Source organism: Colletotrichum lupini, chromosome 5, assembly GCF_023278565.1.
Source record: "Colletotrichum lupini chromosome 5, complete sequence".
Lineage (NCBI taxonomy): Eukaryota > Fungi > Ascomycota > Sordariomycetes > Glomerellales > Glomerellaceae > Colletotrichum > Colletotrichum lupini.
Genome location: NC_064678.1, coordinates 548,358 through 575,002, shown reverse-complemented (window position 1 = coordinate 575,002; position 26,645 = coordinate 548,358). Strand labels below are relative to the sequence as shown.

Below are 26,645 nucleotides of genomic sequence, written 5' to 3'. Positions count from 1 at the left end.
CGGATCACCGAAGGGTTAGAGGATTGGAACAGGATTCAACGACTTGGTCGACGAGATCCCATGCCTCTATTCGACTGAGAGCTGATTTAAGAGCTGGTCTTAGGATCATCAAGGATCGTTCTCTTGTCTAAGAGAGAATCCCGTATCAAAAACACCCATACATCTCAATTCTTTATGTCGATTTTGTTGAAGCACCGAACAAACACCACACCCTCAGCATGAGTTCTGTTCTCGAAGAGTCTGCAAGCATGGGTCCACACCCCCTCTGCTACATCGTTACACCAGTTGGGTGCATGGGGTATGGCCTTGACGAGGACGCTTGCGGCAAGGAACTCGCACAACTCGTTCCCAGCGGCGTTCCAACGGCTATTATCCTAGACGCCGGATCAACTGATAGTGGCCCCGAGAAACTGGCACTTGGCACCATGACTTGCCCTCGTTCAGCCTATGTCAGAGACTTGACCAAGTTGCTGAAGCTCGTACATGACTTTCGGGTTCCATTGGTCTTCGGCTCTGCCGGAGGAGATGGCTCCGACGAACATGTGAAGTTGATGGAAGAAATCATTGAAGAGATTTGTGCAGAAGATAGCAACTCGTAAGTCCTGCCTTACCCGAAGCTACATTCCTTGGCTAATAGAACAAGGCAATACTCGTTCAAAACTGTCTCGATATTTTCTAGTATCGACAAATCCGTCATTCTCGAACGACTCAATGTTGGGGGGATCTCCGGCTGTGGTGTCTGTGTGCCCCCATTAAAGTCCAAAGATGTCAAAGATTCAACTCGTGTTGTGGCACAAATAGGCCCCGAGGCGTTCGTTGATGCCATGGAAGCCACACCCGACTTCGATATCATCATCGGCGGAAGGGCATACGATCCCGCTCCTTATGTTGCATACTCCATGTACCAGCTCAAACGTCAGAACCCAGGCATCACTCACGACCAAATTGAGTCCATACATGGCGGCTTTCTGCACATGGGCAAGATCATGGAATGTGGCGGGCTTTGTTCAACACCCAAGTCCCACGGCGCTGTTGCTACCGTCTACGAAAGTGGCATGTTCGACGTCAGACCAATCGCGCCCGGTTCACGTTGCATGCCACTGTCAGTAGCCGCGCATTCATTGTATGAGAATACGAGGCCTGACATCCTGCGAGGGCCCGGGGGTGCTCTTCATCTCGACCAGGCACACTATGAGCAGCTCAGCGATCAGCGTACCGTCCGAGCACGTGGGGCGCGCTTTGTTTCGTCAATCGCAGATGGCAAACCATATCAGTTCAAGCTAGAAGCCGCACGCGTTCTTGGCTATCGATCCATTGTTCTTGGGAGTGTCAAAGATCGTAAGTTGGCGTTGGTCTTAGAAGAGTTGTTGCCCATATTCAACAGGCTTGCAGGACTGACAATGCGCAGATATACTCATTGAGCAATTGGACGACTTGCTCATTCTTGTCAAAGCCTACGTCAAGCAGCAACATAAAAATGTGTCCGGTGACTGGGATCTAGACTTCCACACTTATGGCAAAGGGCAGAGCACGCCCAGTGGTCCCGGGGAGATATTCATCGTCGCGGAAGCAATTGCCCCGACACAAGAACTTGCGACAGGTCTCGTATCGACAGCGAGAATTGCATTGATTGTAAGGATGAATCTATCACATGGTCCCAATACTTTCTAACAGCAATGTAGCATGGGCCATATGCGGGCCAAAAGGCTACGTCCGGCAACTTCGCTTTTGGGATTGCTGGGAAATTAGAGATTGAGACCGGCCCATGTGCCCAGTTCTCGATATACCATCTCATCGATCTCAAGCCGGGCGAAGAAAGGCTCTCAATTACATCAGAGAACCAGAAGAACAGAAGCCTCCTCCGCTCTTCAGTCTCCATATTTGGAAACGGTCAGGGAACAAGAAGTAATCAGCCTCTCCCGACGGACTTTGAGTCTCAGTCGACAGGCGGGCCGAATACAAATGGCGAGAAAGCCCACGCGAGCCCGCGGAACTCTCCTTCGAGTCTAAAGAGCATTGCAGGTCACCCGAGAACCCTTTCGGACATCTCCCGAGTCCTTCGTTCGAAGAACGCGGGGCCCTACGAGATTACAATGGACGTCATCTTCGAGTCCGAGTGCACCTTCAGAGCGATTCGAGAGTCGGGAATACTACATCCTGTCAATGTCGCCGAGGCTCTTGGCATTTCTGAGAGCGACATTGTTTGGACTGGGTTCTTTGAACCGGCTCTGGCATTCAAGGTAACAATACCTCGGTTCAGAGGGGGAAAGAGAGCTTCAGCCGGCAGCTTTATGGAGAATGATATTCATGGGTCGCAACAACACTTGGGACTATCAGTATTGAAGCTGCCAGCAAACTTCGCAGTCGAGGAGAACTGAATTGACAAGGTTGTATTTGAAGGACGTAGAACAGGGTTTTGCATGCATATAGACATAGAACACTAGGACATGATACATGAAGACTTATGTGGTCTATCGTGACCATGCTTCGGAATATGACGTTCCAGCGCGCAGCATATGGAGTGAGCATGAGGCCCAAAGCACTCTGGCCCAAGATCAATTATCCTCGCTTTCCGATTTGCCCATCCCTCACCATAATTCGCTGTCGCATGGTAAATGCAGTAGACACGGCTTCGATCATGTGGATTTGGCAAGAAACTTGCGTGCCCCGGCCCGTACGGACCTCCGCAGCGCTTGTGACTGACCATAAGCGGTGTCGATCGCTTCGCCCATGCGCCTGGATCTAGAGGGTTCTGCCCTACGAGCGGCAGCAGGCCGAGCTTGTAGTCGCTAGTCCAGCTTCCGTCGGCAGAGTACACAATGCCTCTGAAGACACCAGGAATATCAACCCATGTCGGGCCCTCGTTAACGCCCCGGCGGCCCTCATCAGGACGTTCCCATGAGAGCTCAGCCCTCGAAATACAAAGGAGTGTGTCGGTAATGGCTTCTTCCGGGACACGAAGCTTAATCAGGAACAGGTCTTGCTGCGTGTCGGAATGATCTCCAAGAGGCCATCCGGACCAGCAGCAGTATAAATCGTGTCCATTGGGACTAAAGACTGTGGCGTCGATGGACCAGTGGTCCGGCATACCCTTCAGCGGACCTAGAGACTCCCATGCGGAGGCGTCCATCGGATCCTGGGACGACGATCGGAGGACCGTAGTCCGATGGCCCGGGTTTCCGACCCCGGGCGGCGCGCCACAGGTGTAGATATACCACCGGCCCTTGAGGTAGTGCAGTTCTGGTGCCCAAATGTTGACTGACCATGGAGTCCCCGGCGCCGGCTGCCAAACGACACTCTTGTGGCAGTGGTGAAAGTTCTCGAGGGTATTAGAGCACCATATTTCGACGCGGTTGTCCAGGGTAAAGGTGAAGTAGAATTTGCCATTGCCGGCCACAATCCAAGGGTCCGGCGTGTCGACATCGCAAATGGTTCGGTTAGACATGTTTTTCAAGCTTTTCGAATAGATTGCCAAGTTGATCAAGGGATTGTCTCAAGTGATGAGGTTCTTTGAGGTGTTTTCAAGCTTATCTGTGGCGTGTTCAGAGAAATCAGACTCAACGGCTCAAAAGGCTGAAGCGTTGAAGACGCAGCGGTGCTTGGGCTGCGGGAACGTCACTTGTGTTTCAGCCAAAGTCATCTGATGTTGCGGCCTTGGAGTTGGAGATCAGCAGGGACAAGGTGAGTAATCCTAGTACTTGCGTCATTTCTCCGCATTATCTGCCCCGGGTTGATCAGCAAACTCAAGCAACCAGATGCTTGGAAAGCTTGGATGGGTTGAGTTCTAGTAGAGGAGATTTCTTCCTGGTTTGACATGTGCAAGTCAATGCGGAGAGCCTGGTTATGTGTTAAGAAAAGCAAGCGGCTTTTTTGCAGCACAAAGACACTGGTGAAGGCATTCCATCACAGATCTCGGCACTCCAAGACACGAGTCATGACGGGAACACCGCTCTCGGGCAAGTCGGGTATGTCTGACTATGGACTCAGAAGGCATGTGCACTGGAATGGTTACTGTCTAAAGTTGTACCTATGTCAATTGGAAGCTGTCATGGTGCATCCAATAATTCACCAGAGAGTCAATAGTCATCATTTCTTCAATCCCACGTCAGACCACAAACCCGTTGGTGTCCTCGGCGGAGAACATTTCCATGTATGTGGTCAGGCTTCATTGCCGCATTATCGGTTTGAGAATAATATGCTTGGTTGGATTCGGAGAACTCTGGAAACTTTGTCAGCGGTTCAGAAGAGACGCCGAGAATTATCGAATTCCGGAGTGGAGGCACAGGAAGGAGAGGCACATACGTATTGGCCATAGTGAACATCTCGATATCTCTCAGTCTCCCTTTCCTCAGGACTGATCTGGTGATAAGCCAAGAGCCACTCAGGATCTAGGGAGCTCCTCGCAAGCCCCTGCTCTGACGCCTGCACACATTGTTCAAAAAGAGGTGCGAAGAATGCTGAGGCTTGCTTAAGTTGCGCGTTGGCTTGACGGACGTCCTTCGAAAAGGCGGCAGATATTCGGGCCAATAGGGGTCGTTGGGCCTTCAGTGCTTTCATTACGGATATTAATGTTGCAGAGTACGTTACAAAGATATCGACCACCTCGGGCTTGAAACTATTCCCCAGAATGACCTTCCAAATGACGTTCGAGTAAATGAGTAGGATTTGCGGTTGCATGATGACACGCTTTGGTGCTGTACGAGATCCCCAACATTAGGAAGACTTTTGATATGAGAGGTACCAGGCGGATGATGGGGAAGGTAAATGAGTGAGAAGTATACCAGCTTTTGAACCCCCGGATGGCGGACCGAAAACACTGCATATATCCTCATTCAACGTGGTGGATATGACATCGAGATAACGATCTTTATTTGTAGGCTATCGTTAGTTTACAGCAACCGCAATCGCAAAAAGTAAGTAGTACGAGACGCACCAAACCCGGACATGCGCGAGACAACTTAGCGGTAGGAAAAGGGTTCCTCGAATGGTGCGCCGTTTAAAAGCACAAGAAGAACTGGACAATTTTAGCTACAATTACTCGACGGTCGCGTCTTCGTGAACAAACCTCCTTACGAGCGGACGCCACCCCCTCGTCGGTCTTCTTGCACAATGCGAGCCAATGTTCTGGCGCAATCAGAACCAAATCGGAACCATCGAGAGCCGTCACTCGAAATACACCGCTCTTCACCTAGTTGAAGCCCTTCTCAATGATCTCAACGCCATTGGCGGCGAAGTCCTGTCTGTTGGCGAACCGGGATCCTGAGCTGGCGATTTTGGGCTTTGGTTTTTCCGCGGTGGCCCGGTCCATGACCATCGGGAGGATTGTGACGAGAACCACGACAACAGCCAATGCTGAAAAAGGGGTCAGCAGGCTAGCTAGTTGCGAGAACCAATGCAGTGAGAGAGTGGTGTATTCCATTTCGACAAAGACCTCTTCAATACGACGATTCCAATTTTACGACTTGGGAAAGAGCCGAAGTGCTGGCTGGTGAGCTGGGTGAAGGAGAAATGGTGGAGCGAGAGGCCAGTTGCCGCAAGATGTTTGAGTCTGATTCTCACATTCGCGCAAAACACAGATAAATAAGTGAACGGAAGGTAGACACACAAAAGCCCGGGCAATTAGCTTTGCCGCTGCCTACAGCTTGTGTACACCTCTCCACGGAGCTGTGAGTAGCCGAACGTGAAAGTGTGGGATGGGAAGTATATGTCGGATTAGAAGTCTAATTCGACCGCGGCATACAGCCGACTGCGCAGGGGCCAATTAGGGGCCCTATTTACGATTATCGTAGCTAGCCTAACTTACGGTTAGAACCTCCTTTTTATACCTACGTAGATATTTATATAGTTTAATTAATCTCTTCCTTAACTACGGTTCGAACTAATTACTTTATAATAGGGATATTAATACTAATTAGTAATTAAATTCTACTATTATAGATCGGTAAGGTATTTTACTATATAAAAGAGACGACTTTTTAATACTATATAAAATAAGAGATTCGTACTAATTAACTTTATAAAAGTAAATAAAAAAAGAGGCGATTTTTAAATACTATACGGAATTAAGTAATCGTAGCCCTTTATTACTTATAAAAGGTCGACGTTTATTATATTAAACTACGTTAATTAACGGAACTGCTTAAGTAACTAGCCTTTTATTATTACCCTAAGTAGCTTTTTTATTAAATAACTTTTCTATAGCCGGCCCGTAATTAGAAATTAACTAGTTAAATTAATAAAAGTATAATATAAAAAAGTACTGCGTAATTAAAAAAAAGGATCTCTAAATATAAATATTCTTATTTAGTAATAAAAGTAACCTTATAGGAGTTATTAAGCTAAGAGATTTATAGTATATAAGAAAGTCTATTATTATAAAGATTTTATAAATACGACTTTAAGCTTACGATTTAAATAACTTTTTTATAGCTCCCTTAACTACCCCCCGGGTATTACTTAAGAATATAATATAAAGGACGGTTTAATAAAAGAAAAGGGGATTTAAAAGTCCTAATAGTATCGAGCTAAGAGTATTATAAATCTTAGAGATTAATTTAAAAAGAAGGTAGCTATTTTAAAGTAGTCCTACGACCTCTCGCTAAAGTTATTATTAATTTAAAAAAAAGTTAAAAAGACGAGGATTTAAGGGGAAAAAAAAAGAATTTTCTAAAGGGCCGCTTAAGGGCTTCTTTTTATATTAGCTCTTAGTATAAAATTACTAATTTTGAGAAATTAATTAAATAATAAAAGGGATCGCTAATAAACGATAATTACCTAACTATAATTAAGCTACGAAAAAAACTATTTAAAAGATATAAAATAGGGTACTAAGAGGCCGTAAAAAATAAGATTTCTAAAGTATTTAACCCTATTTCGTACGAGTAATAAGTAGGCATTTTTAATAAGTCCTTAAAATATATAATTTTATAAAAAAGAGGGTATAACTTCGTTAACCGTATTTAACGGCCTATATAGTTCTTAATAGCTTATATAGCTTTTTTACGAGCCGCCCGGTATTTATTTTTAACTATTTTTATAAAATACTGCCCTAAAGGAGGTAAGTTAAAAAAAGAAGCTATTTAGAGATTATAAAGAGTACGAGGCTTAAGAAGCTAGAAATATATAGAATAGCAGAAATTAGTAACTAGTAAAGATCCTAAGACTAATTATTATATCTTCTTATAGTAATATAAACGTCTACTACTACTATTATAAAAAAGAACTATTAAAACCTACCTTTTATACTAAATAAAAAGGAAGATCCTAATAAGTATAATAACTAGTAATTTAAAAGGGTAATAGTAATTACTAAAAATAATAAAAACGAGAGTAGTAGCGAGATAATAAAAAAAAATAAAAATCTTTTAGACCTTAATAAATTCGTTAAGTAGTAAAAGTATGGATTTATTACGACTAGTGCGCGGATTAAATATATTTTTATTAAAATTAAATATATTAGTAATTACTAATATAAGTATAAGTTAGAGCACGACCCTTAGTAAGTTAGGGTAAAAAAAAAAAGAACGAAACCCGATCTTAGATAGAATCCTAATCCCTTATAAGTAGGTAAATATTAACCCGGACTATTAGAGGACGTAAATATATAAAATTGCGGATTAGCCTAACGGCGAGTAAATTAACGTAGTATTAATTTATTTAACTAAAGTTTATAAAAAAAAGGGGCTATAGGGGCAACCCCTATTCTATAAAATCGTAAATAACTTTAGCTACTAACTAGATAAATAGTTCGCGAGCGTAAGCTTAGGAATTATAAAAGCTATTAATAGATTCCTCTATAGGTAAGGGGTATTATTAGCGTAATTATAATCGCAAGAGCTATATAAAATATTAGTAGCGATAATTATAAAAAAGGAATTCGTATTATAGAACTAAGTATAGGTCGATAGAGCGTATAATCGCTTTAACGAATTTAAAAAAAAAGTAAACGACTTAGATTTCCTCCCTATAATTACTAATAGAAATCTATTATTATAAAAGGATATACTAGGGTAAAATATAGTATTAAAAATACGATAATTAACGATTCTGCTTATTTTAATTTATAACTTATTACTATTACTAATATAAAATTCGGCGCTAATTAGCTAATAAAAAAAGAAGTAAACGACCTAAAGTTATTAATAATACGCAGCGACGTAGGGATCGTATATAAAAACCGAAAATTTAATAATAAATATAAAGCAATTCACAGACCTTAAAAAAATCTTTTTAAAAAAGAAATTATATTCTAAGGAGAAGTATAAGGTCTTATAAAAAACCCTAATAATATTTTACGATTATTATAAAAAAGTCGGAATTAGGGAATATTAGTATTATTCGGTAATTAATATCGTATTTATAAATAAAGCCTCTAATTACTATTACGAAGCGGTACGTAATCTTAATTAAAATAACTTTCTTAGTATAATTAACGTAATTTAAAGCCGCTTCGAGACCTATAATAAAAACCTAAAGCTCTTATTTAAGCTACGAGCGATTTTTTTTATATCTATAGCTAGGATAATAGAGGGTAAATTGCGAGTAAAAATCCTTAAAAAGCTTATTAATCGAATTAATAAGTTAGTAAAAACCTAGTTAAATAAGGGGATAAATAAGCGGAAAGTTAAATATTTTTATACCGTAGTCTAGCGTATAATGAAAATAAAAATCACCCTATACTAGGCACCCAAAAACTACAAGACGCTCTATTTTAAACTAAAATCTAGCTTTAATATTAAAATAAGAATACCGTACTAAACCTACCTCTAAGCGTACGACGGCCCTTATTAATAATATTAAGTTAATTAAACGTATAATAAGAAAAAAAAAGAGGCTAAATATAGCAATCGCTAGTAAAAAGGCCTAGATTTATTAAATAAGTAGAGATTTAACTTATAAATAGGGTAATAAAAGAAGTAATATTATATTTATAAAAAGGATAGATATTAGTTAAGTAACTACTCTGAGGAAGAGCGTACTAAATCGTATAAATAGTATAAAAAGTCGAGGGTAGTAAATAATAAAACTAGCCCTGGTTAGTTTAACTAATTCCTTGTTATATATAAGGGCAGATCCGGGGGTACGGAACCTAGCGACGGTAGCTAAAGTAGCGGCTTAAAATATATACCCCCTATAAGAAATTTAGAAAATAAAGAAGATCTCACCCCCTATACTAACGAATTAGATTATAATAAAATCGATAATATTAACTACTCTTTTTTTACCCCGTTAGCTTTTAAAAGATATACGAGGCTAAATAAATAAAGGGTAGTAAAAGCTCTTAATAAGTAGGCTTTTATCTATAAATAGTAAGGGAAAGTCCTTTAGATAATAAATATAGAGGTAGCTAAAAGGGCGAATTTAATAGAGCCGAAGCCTATTCTCTTAATAATTAAAAAGAAAACGCTCTCTTTCTTAATATTTAAAAAAAAAGAATATAGTACTAAGCATATCTAGGGGTAGCTAAAGGGGTCCTTTTTATACTACTTAAATCCCTTAAATAATAAGCTTATATAGGCATTCTATGTAAGTAAAAGGTATAGCCTAAACGATTTTTATAAAATTATCCTAGATATTAAGGTATTATAATAATTAATTAGAAGAAAAGGGTAATTCTAAGCGCTATAAAAGATCGCGCTAGTAATACTTAATATATTAATAGCAGGTATTATAAGGATTAGTTTTAGCCTAGGTAAAGAAATCGTCGCCCTAGGTATAATAGAAGTAGAAACGCACTTTAAAACGATAACCTTTTATATTTTACTTATTAATACCCTATTTCTCTTATATTTAAAAAATATAAATCGACTAGGTATTATATTTAATAATACGAGGAATAGAATCTCTAGTAGTAAGTACTTCGAGATAGTCGAACGATAATAGGGGTATGCGTTTATAAAGCTTACTAATAATACGAAATTAATTAATTACTTAATAGAAAGTAAGCTTAAAAGACTATACTAAAGATTTAGGTACCCGTTAGTTACGAGGCTATATAACCTCCTAAAGTAATTAAGTAATAATAATATCGAAATAGGGGCGCTAAAGTAGTTAATAAAAGTGTATTACTAATACTAAATAAATACGCAGAGCCTACGCAAATTTAAGTTTAAATTACGTAATAAGCTTAACTTTAACTAGGAAATCGTCGTTAATATCTTCTATTTAAATAGTTAGCTAGTATTATATATAATTAACGTAGCTACATCCTTCTAAATAGGGTAATTCTTCTAGGATTTATAAATAAAGATAGTATAAGTAGCCTTGCGAAAAAGCTAGATTGATATATACTAGGGACCGCTAAACGGCATTAGAACCGACGCTAATACTAGCTTTAAGTTAGTAGAATTTAAGGATAATATAATAGCTTACGGTATATAACTAAAAATCGTACTTATTAAAGCGTACTATAGTATTAAAAAAGTAAAAAGGGCATACTAGTAGTTAAAAAAGGCATTTAAAATTATCAAAAAGAAAAATCTAGATTCTATTAATAACGAATACCTCTAAATAGCACTTAAATACTATAACAATACTATAAGGCCCAACGGACTTATACTAACACTATTAATATTTAGAATATATCTAAGAACGACCTTAGCCTCGCTACCGTTACTAAGTATAAGCTAACGAGCCTAAGTAATTAAAAAAGTAATACGGGCACTACGTAAAATAAGCATAAGAAAATAAGTTAATAAAGTAATTACTATATATAATAGGCCCAATATAAAGGATAATCTAAATATACTACTAAATTCGGATATACGAATATAGCGCAAAATTACTTAATAATAAGCTAAGCTATATAAATTAGTTTCCGTTAACGAGCGCTCTTATATAGTCATAAGAGATTATAACTAGCTACTTAAAATATTAATTATAGTAGTTAGACCATATTATATAAATCCTAACGAAATAATTTCTAATTTATAAAAAGAAAAAGAGCTAAGGGAAACTATATAACCCGTAGTAGAGGTATAAAAAATTATCCTTAACAAAATCGTTATAATAATACTAATAGATAACGAGGAAAAGGAAATTATTAAAAGGGTACTAATACTACTAATAAGACGTTATAAAAGACTACGATAGTAAGCCCTAACGCGGCAATTTATTACTAATAACGAGGTAATTAATGCCTTTTATATAATAAAAGAGAAAACCGATTTTGAGCTAGCGGTTAAACTACGTAAAGAAGGTATAATTATAACTACTAAAAAACTATATAAGGGATTAGATCTTATTAAAATAAACACTCTTTATAATCGAGGGGTCTATTAATTTATCCTATATAACTCTAAAAAATATATAAACCTCTATATATTTAAATTATAAATAGTTCGTAAAATTAAAAAGAAAAGAATACCCTAGCCGTGTAAGAAGTCTAAATACGTAATTTAGGGGTATAGTAATATCGAAAAAGCGACGCTACTTATATAATCGCCTACTATATAGCGCTATAGCTAACGATTAATAATAGTATTAATAATATCGCTATAGAAGAAGGGATACGAGATTTAGAGCCGTAATATTACCTAGGCCTATACCTAATCGGCCATAGGGCTTATAAGGAAAATCCTAGCCTATTTACTAAAAGAAATAGCTAGTAAGTACTTAGAAAGCACGATTATTAAAGTACTTAAGTTACTATATAGGCTCGTAAAATCGGGCACTTATTAATAAGCTACTTACTACGATTTTTATATTAATTAACTATTAATAATTACCTCTACGTATAACCTATACTTACTAATCGCGGAGTATAAAAGTAACTAATTTAGGATCGTTAAAATATAAACTAATAATATATTAAGCCTATTTAATATTAACTTTATAAAAAAGGAGGATAAGGAGCTTTAAAAAGCGGGCTTTATAATAAAGCTAAAAGAGGTCTTTATAATAAATACCCCCCTAGTATTTAACGATAGGATTTTTATAATTAAAAAGGAAACCGTCGTTTTTTAATAAAAGGGGTAGGGCGAGAAAATTAACTTTATTAATTTAAATATAACTAACGTTAAAAAGTAATATAAAGCTAAGCTCGCGCGAGGGGTATATATTATAAGTATTTATTAACTTAAAATAATTTTTAACTACGCTAAGGTAACGTAAGTTATAAATCTAACTAAATGAGACGTCGAGGTACTTAATAAGCGGCTTAAATAATAATAAACGAATCTCGATCGAGGTCTCGTTTACTACTTAATTAACTTTATAATTAATAAGCTCTACGTCTTTATTAATAAGTTATTTATAAATAATAACGACCTTATTTCGTAATTAGGGTATATTATTATCCTAGTTAATAAGAGTATAAGCGAGAGCGAATTTACTATATATAGTAATATAATCTACTACTCGTTAATTAAAAATAAATAAGTAGTAAGAAATATACTAGCGTTAAAGGTATATAATATAGTTAATAACGTTAACCTTTCTTATGCGATTTTAATAATACTAAAAAAGATTACTAATCGAATTAGCTTTTTACCTATTCTAATAGTTATTTATACTAATTCCTACTTATTATACGAATACCTTATTAAATTAAGAATAATAAAGGAAAAAAGGCTTATAATTAATATTATAGCCCTTAGGTAATTATATAAAAGGCGCGAGATATTTAAGATCCGTTAAATTAATAATAAAAATAACCTCGTAAACGCTTTTATAAAAGTAGTACTAAATAAGGGATTAGAGTAATTCGTAAATAGTAAAAAAGTTACTATACGAATAGAGGGATAAGTTATATAAAAAAAGTAAAAAAAAGGGGGAAAAGGAGACGACTTAGTAAACGGGCCTGAGGTCGAATTATACTTTTAACTATAGCGGTTAAATCGATAAAAAAAAAAAAAGTTAGTATTAAATTAGAAATTTAATTTAACTATAGTATATAACTAACTGCGCAGGGGCTAATTAGGGGCCCTATTTATAATTATTATAGCTAGCTTAACTTACGGTTAGAACCTCCTTTTTATACTTACGTAGATATTTATATAGTTTAATTAATCTCTTCGTTAACTACGGTTCGAACTAACTACCCTATAATAGGGATACTAACAGTATAAGCATTTCAGGCAAAGTATGGCGGACCGTCCAGTGTGGAATTCTATCCATCCATGTCTGGCGGCTAATACTCCCCGGATTCGTCGTAAACCTCCGTGCTCGTATCCGAGGCGGATCGTCTGACCACGTTGGTTTAAAGTCATTCGAACGAAGATTTTGGAGCTCGAGCTTGCAACAATTTGCTTCAAAGGACTACAAGCTTGGGATGGTGGTGTATCTACCACAAAATTATCCAACTTAGTAACTTCTTCAATTCCTCGAGGCAAAACTTCAATGTTCAACCATTCTTAAGTGCCACACTGCTTGAAATGGGTGGCGTCTGGTGTCCCAGGCATCAATAGGGCAATGTACGCGCCTGAGAGGTGATGTTTTTCGTCTAAGGACGGCACTAGAGACATTTTTGATCCGAGGTATATGCACTTTCGAATGCTGGTGGTGCTTGTGCGGTCGAATTTCCAACTAGAAAAGCTTTCACAGAAACTCAACACGAAGGGGGCTTACGACAAGTTGACGTGGGATCCGCACGAATGTTTCGTTCGTTTGCCATCTTTGCCTTTATGAGCAATGATTGTATCACCGCTCGCATAGCAATGAGGGACTTCCATGGCCTCTTGATGAGCGAACAAGCACTTTAGATGGCATCTGTTGCCAGCGCTTATACCCATTCAAATCAATCAAACAAATAAGTCAAACAAACAGTCAAGTATAGGAATTTCAGTAAGTCAAACAATCAAATATTCTAGCCCATATATTTAGTATATTTGATCAAATCTAGAATCTAAGGGTGGGCCCGAATATACCAATAATATACCGAGAAAATACGGTAAAAAAGGGACCGCCCGGACCCGGATTCGAACACCGGACCTCCGGTATCAAAGGGGGCCCGCCGAAAACATTCCGGCGGCTCCGGCGCAAAATCCACTGCACTATTTACACCTCTAAACGGGCTATAGGAAATTCTAGCAAATTAATCAAATATTCATCAAATAAGTCAAACAATTAAATATAGCGCGAGAAATCAGCCAAACAATCAAATATGAGGTTCATATTTGATTTGTTCGTATGGGTATAAGCGCTGTCTGTTGCATTTGATGAGGTGGATTATTTGTGCACTCCTGATGTCGGGGACCATCATTGTCGACATCGCTAGTGAAAGGTCGAAAAAAAGATCATGAAACTGCGTCTTGATCTGTTTATAGCCAAAAGGACGTGATAATAAACACTATGGTATCGTTGCTTTAGTCTTCCTCTACCCCCTATAATATTGCTTACGAGCATGCAGCGACGCTCCAAGTCATGTGTCAATCTTTTACAATGGCACAAAGACAATTGATGTTGGGGCCCGTTCAAAGCCCGTTGCTTGCACAGCCAAAAGGCTTGCCGACGGTGCCCGCTCTAAACTCTTCAATGATGCCTTCAACACTGGCGTATGTGCCGGCAGTGAGGAACAAAAGACCGGTGAGAATAATGATGATGTTGAGACCCATCGTCGTAAGATCGGCAAGTTTTCCCGGCTTGGGGACACCGGCGCGATTATCGGCACCTCGCATGCGGAAGTAGGCGACGCCCCAGAAGATGAAGCCGAAGAATGAATCGAACAGAGAGGACATGAGGGAAAGCACTGAACCTAGTTAGCGAAAACTCTGGATCATTGACCAAGCGAAACTTACGGGAAGAGAAGAAGGGGATAAGTTCGGCAATCAAGAACGCCAAAAGCCACAAGGCAAGAAGAATGGTGGCCCAAGAACCCCAGCCGACAATGGTGTGCTCGTGCAAGTGCTTGGTGCCCTTGAAGAGACGGAAGAAGAGGAATCTAGCCGAAACGCTGGCGTACAAGACGCCGAGGAAGACGAGAGTCGGGATCATGAAGGAGAAGGACACCTTCTTATAGACTTCCTCGAGGGAGCCGAAGGCGGGAGCCGTCATGTATTGGTTTCCGACGAAGGCGTAGACGACAGCTCCGACAATGCTGAAGACGATGATCTCACCAATGGTCACGGCCCAGAGAGCCTTGGGGAAATCCCTATACCTGGCTTAGCATGTATGCTAAAAAAGAGTATGATTGTAGACTTACCTAGGATCCTTCATCTCCGCAATGAAACTGGGCAACGTGATTTGGCCGATGAAAGTATAGCTGATGTTCAGGAAGGCATTCATTCCAGAAACAAAAGTCGTGGCAGCAATGGGGATGGCCGTGACAATCGGGGCGCCGCCAGTCTTTGTAGTGCCTGTGGTCTCATCGACATACGTTGATCGGGGGTCGTAGCCGGCGGGATGCGCCTGAATGCCAGCAAAGATGGTCGCCAGAAGCACTGAGATGAAGGTGAAGGCTGCGGAGGCGGTTCCGGCTTTCGAAAGGGCGTCGAAGGTGCGAGGCAGCGAGCAGAGCCAGCAGATGATGGTGACGACGATGGAGAAGACGACGGTTCTGCAGACGACGGGGTCGGATTCGGTCATTGTGTTGAGGTACTTGGCGCCAACGAGGACGTGTAGAGCTTGGATGAACTACGTACGTAGTGTTAGCAATGCACCCATGTTGTCGACGGGAGTAAGAGGCATACAGTGTTGTTCAGAATGAACATGACAGCCGTAGCGTACCAGGCCCATGTCTTTCCCCAGAAGAGCATCTGGCCGATATCGCAGACGTCGCGAACCTCGGGGTGTCTCATGCAGAATTGCCAAAGAACCAAAGATCTACACGGGCAGTCAGTATCATGTCGAGGCGAGTTGGGCGAGGGAGTCGGAACTTACGTGTAGAGCACAACGAGCGCGATGACGGCAGTGAGGATCAAGCCGGGCACCAGGCCAAGAATACTGTATGACCACGGGAAACTCATGATGGCCTTTGTCGGTCAGCACGATGTGCCATGCGCCAGATCTCCCCCAAGACGGAAACTTACCAGACAAATGTACTCGGAAAACAGCAGGCCGGCCGTCTTCTGCCAGCTGCACGTCCTGTATTTGATCGCATGACTATTCTCCTCGGCAAGCTGCTTGGTCAAGATAGCATCGGCGCTGTCTTCGCTGTCGGAGCCCTCTCCGACACCCTCCTTGCGAGGCGCAATCCGCGGGCCGACCTTTGTGTTGCGGCCGCCGAACCAGGCGCTGAAGCCGGAGGAGCCTCCTGTCTCGGCATCGGCGCGGGCAAAAGCGAGCTCGGAGGAGCCCTTGTCGTTGGACGTGGGCTCGGGTTGGCGTAGATCTTTATCCATGGCGCGCCAATTGAGTCGCGGCGATGCGCCGGGTGACACTGGGAGATGGAGGGGTAGAGGCGACGGGGTTTCGCAATGCGGGTGGGTGATGATATCGATGGCAATGGCGCAGTGGTATACTGGTGTGACGATACGGTGGGACGGATCACGGACGCTCAAGTGGCAGTTCGGCGGATGGAGAAGAAGAGAAAAGACGGAGGTGTAGAAGAGGAGGAGGGACGAGGACAAGAGGGAGGTAGAGTTCAGAACAGTCTCCAGGCACAGGATGACGGAGAGAATGCGCGAGCACGTGGGACGTGCGAGTTTAAGGGTACGAGGAGAAGGAGGGAGAGGCAAAGAGCTACAGGCTACTTGTGAAGAGGAAAAAGATCAGCTTGGCCAGGCGTCAGCAGTATGATGCCGGCAGTTGGGAAGAGAGATGCGACATGGCAAGGTGACATGGGAAGTTGGGAACGGCCGAAGAAGGGCTGGAGCCACGGACGCGGGTTCCTTGCGAACCAGGAGTGTAAACTGGGCCGGAGGGAGCGATGGGAGGAGCTCGTTGCATGCGACTTGCAGGAGACTGCAGTAGGCAGATCGAGTATGCGCAGACAACAGCAACTGGGAAGGGGTGTGCGGATGGTGTTATCCCTAGAGAGCGTGAGAGAGCAGAGGGATTTCGCCTTGTCAAAGATGATGGCGATACCTCAAGAGGCACCACAGAACAGGTTTATTGCCATGTCACTTTGGCTAGTCGTTCGACACATTTCGACCATGGCAAAGTTGCTTGAAAGCGTCCGCCACAGATTACGATACCCACCAGCGGACATCCTCCAGTCAGAAACCAGCCAATGCAGCCAGGAAATGTGAAAGCATGCAGAGGGGAGCAAGGGGAGGAGAAGGATCTCCCCCGTACGTGGGTGGAACTCGAGTTCCGCCCCGGTCAGAGATTTCAGAGCCTCTCAAAGTTGTCGAGGACCAAAGGCGTCAAAAGGGGATCACAATCCGGCCCAGGCTCGCGGAGCACGTCATTGCAAGATATGGGGAAGACGTCCAGCTACAGGCGGCGCTTCTCTCAAAGGGGAACTGGATCGCGGATGGCTTCGCGGCTCGGAAAGACTGTTGGGGCCTTGGAGGTACCTAGCCGTGCTAGGTTAGCATTGCCTACCTTGCCAGTATCTGCAGTAGGGTACCCATAAAGAGGCGAACTTGTTGTTGCTATCCCCGTCGAGATGTCGTTCAAGAGATGACATTGGATACTTGGTGACCAAACCAAACCCTCTAGCGTGTCGAGTAGAACGAACGTTTCTTACGGCCGCGGCGTCGCCGGGCACCGGTGCAGTTCTTGCGAGAGAGACTCAATGTCGTTGAAGAGCCAATTGAGTTCCCGGGGGCGACACCAGCGATCGACAAGAGACAAGCAAAAATGCCAAACAGGACAAGCAACGACAAGCATCGGAAGATGCGCCACCAGAAAAGCTTGCTCGAGCTAGTGACGTCGTCCCCGGTCAGCCCCCCCGCCAGTCCCCCCTCCAGTCCTGATGAAGTGACGCTGCCCTCGTTCACAGATTAACAGACTAGTAGGGCTTGTTGGTGGGTGCGAGTTTGCTCGGAGGATTTGTGCCAGCGCCAAGCAGCGAGCGGCCCTCTGAGCGGGAAACAAAAAGTCCAAGAGGTTGTCAAGAGATGGCCAAGAGATGAGGCACTTGCTCGGCACGCGGAAACACCAAGCTTGGCAGGGCGAGGAATGACGAGTGAGACGAATGTCTGGCTGATGATCTGAGATGTGAGACTCTCATCAACAGTCACCGTTCTGTTTGTTTTCTGTGAGACCAACACATTGAGTTATGGCCGAATGAATCTTCAACAGAGACACTGAGCAACCAACCAGTCCATGTTTACTCACTCGGTCCGGGTCAGAGCTTGAAGGCGTGGAGAGCACTGAAAGTTTGGCCTCGAAGCTGGGGGACGCCCAGACGCTCATACCTCCAGAGCAGAGTCCAAGGCTCCAACGGTGGTGTCCCCCGCCGTCCCTCTGGTTCTGCATTAGCTCGTCAGCATTCCCAGGATGCTGCATGCAACGAGCAGGGTGGGCGGGAGGTGGTGGCACCGTCGGGCCACATCCGTGCCGTCCTCGACGTTTGCTGGACACCTGGAGCAACCTGTACATACACGTTGTATCAGTCTACCGCTAGTGTGTGCTGCTTGCCTGTAATCTTGGTTATGAGACTTAAAGACCGTTCATTGTATGTATCCGTACTCCGTAGGTGCAGTAATGATCAAGAGTCTACAAGAGTAAACCACTTTCGGCAACTTGATCAAGAGCCAAAGAGCCCGAGTCTTCAACCAAGAAGAGAACCACAATGACACATGGAAACTGTAGCAGCGTGGGATGCTCACAGTTTGTGTTCCTTTTGATCTTACAGTCATAGTCCCCGTAATTGAACCTTGTCTTCAGCTGACGTTGGGATACGGCTGCCACCCGCCCGGGAACCGTGGAGGCCATGGGTCGAGGTCTGAAATTGCGCCATCGGCTTTTGAAATTGCATCAACCTGCAGAGCAAACGTAAAAACATACACAGTAAAAACGTAAAACTCAAACATCTAAGGAGTACTCCGCTTGTATTCGTGAGTCTTTCCTTGGTGACCCGAACCGGCGGAATCCCGACCGGTCGAGGCCCGCGGGCAGCTGCCGAAATGCAGGGTTCTGTTATTGCCCCGAAGTCTGGTTGCAGTCTGCTGTACTCTTTTGATACTGATTCAAATGCTATACGAGATTCGAATGCGATGAAAGATTCCCTTGCGCCGTCCGCCATGCAATGCGTGCAGATAAAAGGGCTTAGGCCCAGCATCCAGTGATCACTTGATCACCACTGAGGCACTCCAAAGGTAGTCCTGTGCAAGTCTGGTCAACCCGCCAGACTCAAACAGTCGTCTCGTCCCAGTCAACCCATCTCCGAATCACATCGTCCACCGCGCCGATGCCCTTCTTGGACGTCTGCACCTCAAACCACTCGCGGTGCACCGAAGTGCATCCGGCACACGTTATGGGCCCGGCATGCAGTCCCATGCCCGACAGCTCAATGTGGATGAGCCGCTCGACGCGGTGCACATGCGGCGTCATGCGCGGTTGCTGTCCCGATGCCGCGCTCGCTCCCGGTATGTACGGGTAGTACCGCAGTACCTCGATCTCGTAGGAACACTGCTTTGTCCACTGTTGCATCCTGCGCTGGACGTTCTGCGCCCGTCCAATCTTGATGAGCATCTTATTGTCTCCCGATGCGCCGCCGTTGGCGTTTGCAAAGGCCGATACCACGTCGCTAGACCGTCGGTTGCGTCCCACGCCCCGGGCTGGCGAAGGCGGTGCAAGCAGCGATCTCGCTTCCTGCACAGGGGCCGCCTCCTTTTTGGAAGTCGGGGTGATCCAAAACATGTAGATGTAGCCCGCTTCTTCAGAGCTGCCGTACGGCCTCGCCAACTCCGCCATGAGCGCCGATGCTGTCTGGGGGTCGGTCGATGGGGGGATGAGTGATAGGTACTGCGCTGTCTGGGACGTCGAGAGCGGCTGAGGGGACGCCTGCTGGGAGCTCTTCCGGGAGTGGCTCGACGTGCTCGGTCGCGGGCGCGAATTCGAAGGGGCCAGGAGCTGGCTCGAGGGCCGGGGCATGGCTGCGGAGCCGCCGTTCTGCACCGGTCGCGGCTGGGGCCGAGGGGCGGGCTGGGATTCCTGGACCTCGTCGATGGGGATGCTGAAGCAGCAGCAGAGGTGTAATTCCTTGCGCTGCTTTTGCGGCGGACGTGTATATGCCGAGGGCGGCTTCGAGGCGCTCGTGGTTTGTGTCCCACTACCGCCACTGAGCCGTCCTCCATGAGGCCGTTTCTGTTTCTTGGTTGGGTTGGAGCCTACGTCCACCAGGCCAAGACGGTCCGCGAGAGTGTCGATGCTCGTTCGCTCTTCCAAGATGGGTCTGCCGGACAGTCTAGGGCCGGGACTCGACTGTGCAGAGCGACTTGCAGCCTGGTCTTTGTGGTGGTGGCAGTAGAGCGACTCCTCCTTGGCCGTTGGCGAAAGCATCTTGCCCCTCGCGGGCGTGACTGAGTTGCGGCATAGGTTTCCTGCGCCCGTGAGGCCCTTGCACGTTGTCTTTGGATTCTTCGAGTCTGATCGCTCGAGGCGCTCCTCGGGCGTGTTTGCAATGTATCCCATTGTTTCCTCCCTTCGAGTTGAACAATGGATTTGTTCGTCGTCGTCGTTTCCTTCTTAGTTCAAAGTTCGTGAATGTCTTCGTCTATAGCAGCCGGAGCGCCAAGGAAGATGCGAAGGATGGAAAGCTCAAATGCGATAGCGGCAGCGGGTAAAGGTCGCGTCAAAAAGAAGGTAAAGACTTGCCAAGAGTCGGCCAGGAGAAAGGCAAGAAAAAGAACAGCGTGACGACACTTTGAAGGGGATTCACGACATTTGCTGTTATGCGTGTGCGTGAATCAGGGCCACGTCCAAGATGGCCTCGCAAGTGACGACCCGCAGCCCAAACCAGCATCAAGAACGAGAACAAGAACTTGGATAAACAACGAAGACACCCTGGTCTGGCCGACGATGGGTCATCTTGACTGAGAGCCTCTGAGGTCACGAGGTGGGCGCGGACTCGATGTGACTGGGGAGATGACTGGAGGAGGTTGGGTCTCGACGGGGTCTGTACGGGGTCAGAGACCAGGGCAAAGAACCTGCTGAGCCTCTTTTTTTCCCCATGCCGCCGAGACGAACTGAGAGCTCGCTGCCTTGCGATGCGGTGTGCGGTGTGCGGGCGCGCTTCGCGTTGGTGCGTGGGTGAGTGGTGCCAGTGGAGAGCTGCGGGAGCTTTGGGCGCGAATGCCGTCGCGTGGCTGGCGGTGAGTGGCTGATGTGCACCGCCTCAGCTGAGCCACAGTCGGAGCATCGGAATCGCCGACATCCTCAGCCACACTTGAATCTCTGAAGGTCCACTCAACACCAAAAAACGCATCACCACACTACTTCTTCTGCCTCACCTTCTCCACGAATTTGGGAACCTCGATACGGCTCGAAAAAAGACTTGACGAGGATCTTCGATTCTACGAGTCCTTCAAACCTCTTTGTGGCCCAGATTCAGCCCTCTCCCTCTGCTCTGCGAGATCTCAACAACGCCTCTACAGCAGGGTAAGGTAGTCCGACACATCAGTCGGTACAGCTACCAGCCAATCTTTCTTCCAACAGCGATCAATAACAACAATCAATTCTTTTTCTCATTCGATCAGAACCCCTAGGTCCGGTGACGTGACAAACCCAGACCCGCTGGCGTCACTAGCAGGGAGGATGGCCATGGCCAACCTGGAGTCTTCGATGAAGTTGATGACGAACCAGCGACAGCGAGACTTGAACATGGAAACCAATTTACGCACCCATGTTTATCCAAGTTCCAACATGCACCATTATCGCTAGCCAGGGTCAACATTGGCATCCGTATCCGGACACCTCCAAGGCCGGGATGGGCCATCATCTCCACACCGCATGTTGCGTCCCTCACCTGTCGAGCTGCTCCGATCAAGACACCAACAGACCCGGCGAGTGCCCACCTTTGGCCGTTGCAAACAAATTCGGCACTGGTCCATCGCGAATCGAGTGACTGCCGCGTGTCTGTGGCCACATGGGGCAGCACGGCGAGCTGAAAACCGAACAATCGACGGCGGGCGGACCCATCAGCGAGCCGAAGACGTGCATAGTATGCCGGGCATCTTGCGTCCGACCCGGATGCACAATCATACCACACGGACGGCAGTAAACTTCCTTGCCAGGCCTAACTTGTCCGCACTCAGAAGACGCCTTGAAGTTCATCAACCCGATGGACAGAGCTGCAATATTCACCTTGCCCATCCACTCCGTAGTGGCAGATCATCACGCAGATTACACCTCTGCCATGTTGCTTGGCCCCAACTACTATAGAAACGGCCATTAACGAGTATCGGATTAGAAGTCTAATTCGACCGCGGTATATAGCTAACTACGTAGGGGCTAATTAAGGGCCCTATTTAGGGTTATTATAGCTAGCCTAACCTATAGTTAAAAACTCCTTTTTATACTTATTATATAGATATTTATATAGTTTAATTAATCTCTTTATTAATTACGGTTTAAACTAAATATTTTAAAATAAGAATATTAATATTAATTAGTAATTAAATTCTATTATTATAAATTAGTAAGGTATTTTACTACGTAAAAAAGACGACCTTTTAATACTATATAGGATAGGAGATTTATACTAATTAACTTTATAAAAATAAATAAAAAGGGGTAATTTTTAAATACCGCACGGAATTAGGTAATTATAGCCCTTTACTATTTATAAGAGGTCGACGTTTATTATATTAAACTATATTAATTAATAAAACTACTTAAGTAACTAGCTCTTTATTATTATTTTAAGTAGCTTTTTTATTAAATAACTTTTCTATAGCCGGCTTATAATTAGAAATTAGCTAGTTAAATTAGTAAAAAGAAATAATTATATAGCAACTACTTACTTAATTAATTAATATAATAAACGAGCTTAATAATATGATATAAAAGAGAACTATATAATTAAAAAAAGGGATTTTTAAATATAAATATTTTTAGTAAGTATAATAAGAACTTATATAGGAATTATAAAACTAAGAGATTTATAATATATAAAAAGGTCTATCACTACGAGGATTTTATAAATATAACCCTAAGCTTATAATTTCGAGAATCTTTTTATAACCCCCTTAACTACCCCCCCGAGTATTACTTAAAAATATAATATAAAGGACGGTTTAATAAAAAAAGAAGGAATTTAGAGGTCTTAAAAATATTAAGTTAAGAGTATTATAAATCTTAGAGATTAATTTAAAAAAAAAGTAGTTATTTTAAAATAGTTTTATAATCTCTTATTATAATTATTATTAGTTTAAAAAAAGCTAAGAAAATACGGCTCTAAGGGAAAAAAAAAAGAAATCTTTTAAAAAGCTACTAAGGAGCTCTTTTTATACTAACTCCCGGCGCGAGATTATTAATTTTAAAAAATTAACTAAGTAATAAGAAAGTTTATTAATAAGTAATAATTACTTAATTATAATTAAGCTATAAAAAAAACTACTTGAAGAATACAAAATAAAGTATTAAAAAGCCGTAAAAAAAGATTTTTAAAGTATTTAGCCTTATTAAATATAAATAATAATTAAGTATTTTTAATAAGTCCTTAACGTTTATAATTTTATAAAAAAGAGGGCTTAACTTTACTAACCGTACTTAATAACCTATATAGCTCCTCTACGAGCTACTTAGTATTTATTTTTGACTATTCTTATAAAATACTACCCTAAAAGAGGTAAGTTAAAGAAGGAAGCTATTTAGAAATTATAAAAAGTACGAGGTTTAAAAAACTAAAAGTATATAAAATAATAAAAAGTTAATAGCTAATAAAAATCTTAAGACTAATTATTATATTTTCTTATAATAATATAAATATCTACTACTATTATTAAGAAAAGGAACTATTAAAACTTATTTTTTTATATTAAATAAAAAAGAGGATTTTAATAAGTACGATAACTAACGATTTAAAAAAGTAATAATAATTATTAAAAATAATAAAAACGAGAGTAGTAGCGAGATAGTAAAAAGAAATAGGAATTTCTTAAACTTTAGTAAATTCGTTAAGTAATAAAAGTATAAATTTATTACGGCTAATACGTAAATTAAATATATCTTTATTAAAATTAAATACGTTAGTAATGATTAATATAAGTATAAATTAGAGTACGATTTTTAATAAGTTAAAGTAAAAGAGAAGAGAGAGGAACCCGATTTTAAATAAAATCCTAATCCTTTATAAATAAGTAGATATTAACCCGGACTATTAAGGAACGTAAACATATAAAATTATAAATTAGTCTAATAATAAGTAAATTAACGTAATATTAATCTATTTAACTAAGGTTTATAAAAAAAAGGTGCTATAAGGGCAACTCCTATTTTATAAAATCGTAAATAACCTTAGTTACTAGCTAAATAAATAATTTATAAATATAAGCTTAGGAATTATAAAAGTAATTAATAAATTCCTTTATATACGAGGGATATTACTAATATAGTTATAGTTATAAGAACTATATAAAATCCTAGTAATAATAATTATAAAAGAGGAATTCGTATTATAAAACTAAGTATAAGTTAATAAGGCGTATAATCGTTTTAATAAATTTAAAAAAGAAGTAAATAACGTAGATTTCTTCTTTATAATTATTAATAATAATCTATTATTATAAACAAATATATAAAAATAAAATAAAGTACTAAAAATATGATAATTAATAATTCTACTTATTTTAATCTATAACTCGTTACTATTATTAATACGAAATTTAGTACTAACTAATTAATGAAAAAGATTAAACGACCTAAAACTACTAATAATATATAATAACGTAGGGATCGTATATAAATACTAAAAATATAATAATAAATACGAGGTAATTTATAAACTTTAAAAAGATCTTTTTAAAAAAGAAATTATATTTTAGAGGGAAGTATAAGGTCTTATAAGAAACCCTAATAATATTTTATAATTATTATAAAAAGGTTAGGATAAGGGGATATTAGTACTATTTAATAATTAATATCGTCCTCGTAAATAAAACCTCGGATTATTATTACGAAGCGGTACGTAATCTTAATTAAAACGACTTTTTTAGTATTATTAACGTAATCTAAAGCCGCTTCGAGACCTATAATAAAAACCTAAAGCTCCTATTTAAGTTATAAATAATTTTTTTTATATCTATAGCTAGAATAATAAAAGGTAAATTGCGAGTAAAGATCTTTAAAAAGCTTATTAATCGAATTAATAAACTAATAAAAACCTAGTTAAATAAAGGGATTAATAAGCGAAAAGTTAAATATTTCTATATTATAATCTAGTGCATATTAGAGGTAAAAATAACCCTATACTAAGTACCCAAAGATTATAAGACGCTCTATTTAAAGCTAAGATCTAGCTCCAATATTAAAATAAGAATATTATACTAAACCTACCTCTAAGTATACGACGGCCCTTATTAATAATATTAAGTTAATTAAATATATAATAATAAAAAAAAGAGGCTAAATATAGTAATTATTAATAGGGAGGCCTAGATACGTTAAATAAGTAGAGATTTAACTTATAAATAAAATAATAAAAGACATAATACTATATTTATAAAAATAAAATATTAATTAAGTAACTATTTTAAAACAGAGCGTACGAAATTATATAAATAATATAAAAAGTTAAGGGTAATAAATAGTAAAACTAGCCCTCGTTAGTTTAACTAATTCTTTATTATATATAAGGGTAAATCTAGGGGTACGGAACTTAGTAATAATAGCTAAAGTAGCGGCTTAGAGTATCCGCTCCCTATAAAAGATTTAGAAAATAAAAAAGATTTTACCCCCTATATTAATAAATTAAATTATAATAAAATTAACGACGTTAACTACTCTTTTTTTACTTTATTAGCCTTTAGAAAATATACGAAGCTAAACGAATAAAAAGTAATAAAAGCTCTTAATAAGTAAGCTTTTATTTATAAATGATAAAAAAAGGTCCCTTAAATAATAAATATAGAAGTAGCTAAAAGGGCGAATTTAATAAGGTAAAAACCTATTCTCTTAATACCTAAAAAAAAGACGCTACTCTTTTTAATATTTAAAAAAAAAAATTACAGTACTAAGTAAATCTAAGGGTAGCTAGAGGGGTCCTTTTTATACTACTTAGATTTATTAAATACTAAGCTCGTATAAGCATTCTATATAAGTAAAAAGTACGGCCTAGATAGTTTTTATAAGATTATTTTAAATACTAAGGTATTATAATAGTTAATAAGAAAAAAAGGGTAATTCTAAGCGTTATAAAAGATTATATTAGTAATACTTAATATATTAATAGCGGGTATTATAAAAATTAGCTTTAGCCTAAGTAAGAAAATCGTTACTCTAAGTATAATAAAAATAAAAACGTACTTCGGAATAATAACGTTTTATATTTTATTTATTAATACCCTATTTCTCTTATATTTAAAAGATATAGATCGACTAAGTATTATATTTAATAATATAAAAAATAGAATTTCTAATAATAAGTATTTTAAAATAATTAAATAATAATAGGGGTATACGTTTATAAAGCTTATTAATAATACGAAGTTAATTAATTACTTAACGGAAAATAAGCTTAGATAATTATATTAGAGATCTAGGTACTCGTTAGTTACGAGGCTATATAACCTCCTAAAGTAATTAAATAATAATAATATTAAAATAGGGGTATTAAAGTAGTTAACGAAAGTATATTACTAATACTAAATAAATAC

The 26,645-nt window shown here is 40.6% G+C and overlaps 6 protein-coding genes across 6 annotated transcripts; 2 read left to right on the top strand and 4 right to left on the bottom strand.

Moving 5' to 3' along the window:
• Window positions 1–218: 218 nt before the first annotated feature.
• Window positions 219–2,378, top strand: CLUP02_09599 (uncharacterized protein; the record flags this gene model as incomplete). Its single annotated transcript, XM_049288577.1, has 4 exons — window positions 219–595; window positions 680–1,338; window positions 1,409–1,632; window positions 1,683–2,378. The coding sequence occupies 4 exons, from the start codon at window positions 219–221 to the stop codon at window positions 2,376–2,378; spliced, it is 1,956 nt and encodes a 651-aa protein (XP_049145721.1).
• A 181-nt stretch (window positions 2,379–2,559) lies between these two features.
• On the bottom strand, window positions 2,560–3,445 carry CLUP02_09598 (alpha-L-arabinofuranosidase II; the record flags this gene model as incomplete). Its single annotated transcript, XM_049288576.1, has 2 exons — window positions 2,560–2,601; window positions 2,705–3,445. 2 exons carry the CDS (start codon window positions 3,443–3,445, stop codon window positions 2,560–2,562), a joined length of 783 nt encoding a protein of 260 aa, XP_049145720.1.
• A 1,743-nt stretch (window positions 3,446–5,188) lies between these two features.
• CLUP02_09597 (cytochrome P450) lies at window positions 5,189–5,419 on the bottom strand (the record flags this gene model as incomplete). The annotated part of the gene is made up of 1 exon (XM_049288575.1): window positions 5,189–5,419. One exon carries the CDS (start codon window positions 5,417–5,419, stop codon window positions 5,189–5,191), a length of 231 nt encoding a protein of 76 aa, XP_049145719.1.
• Window positions 5,420–14,411: 8,992 nt separating this feature from the next.
• Window positions 14,412–16,824, bottom strand: CLUP02_09596 (transmembrane amino acid transporter; the record flags this gene model as incomplete). Its single annotated transcript, XM_049288574.1, has 7 exons — window positions 14,412–14,686; window positions 14,736–15,088; window positions 15,140–15,570; window positions 15,627–15,759; window positions 15,817–15,908; window positions 15,966–16,624; window positions 16,776–16,824. The coding sequence occupies 7 exons, from the start codon at window positions 16,822–16,824 to the stop codon at window positions 14,412–14,414; spliced, it is 1,992 nt and encodes a 663-aa protein (XP_049145718.1).
• A 2,355-nt stretch (window positions 16,825–19,179) lies between these two features.
• CLUP02_09595 (uncharacterized protein) lies at window positions 19,180–21,653 on the bottom strand (the record flags this gene model as incomplete). The annotated part of the gene is made up of 4 exons (XM_049288573.1): window positions 19,180–20,516; window positions 20,866–20,947; window positions 21,019–21,151; window positions 21,556–21,653. 4 exons carry the CDS (start codon window positions 21,651–21,653, stop codon window positions 19,180–19,182), a joined length of 1,650 nt encoding a protein of 549 aa, XP_049145717.1.
• A 4,555-nt stretch (window positions 21,654–26,208) lies between these two features.
• On the top strand, window positions 26,209–26,436 carry CLUP02_09594 (uncharacterized protein; the record flags this gene model as incomplete). The annotated part of the gene is made up of 1 exon (XM_049288572.1): window positions 26,209–26,436. A coding segment is annotated over one exon (228 nt), but the record flags the coding sequence as incomplete, so codon positions are not given.
• Between the last annotated feature and the right edge of the window lie 209 nt (window positions 26,437–26,645).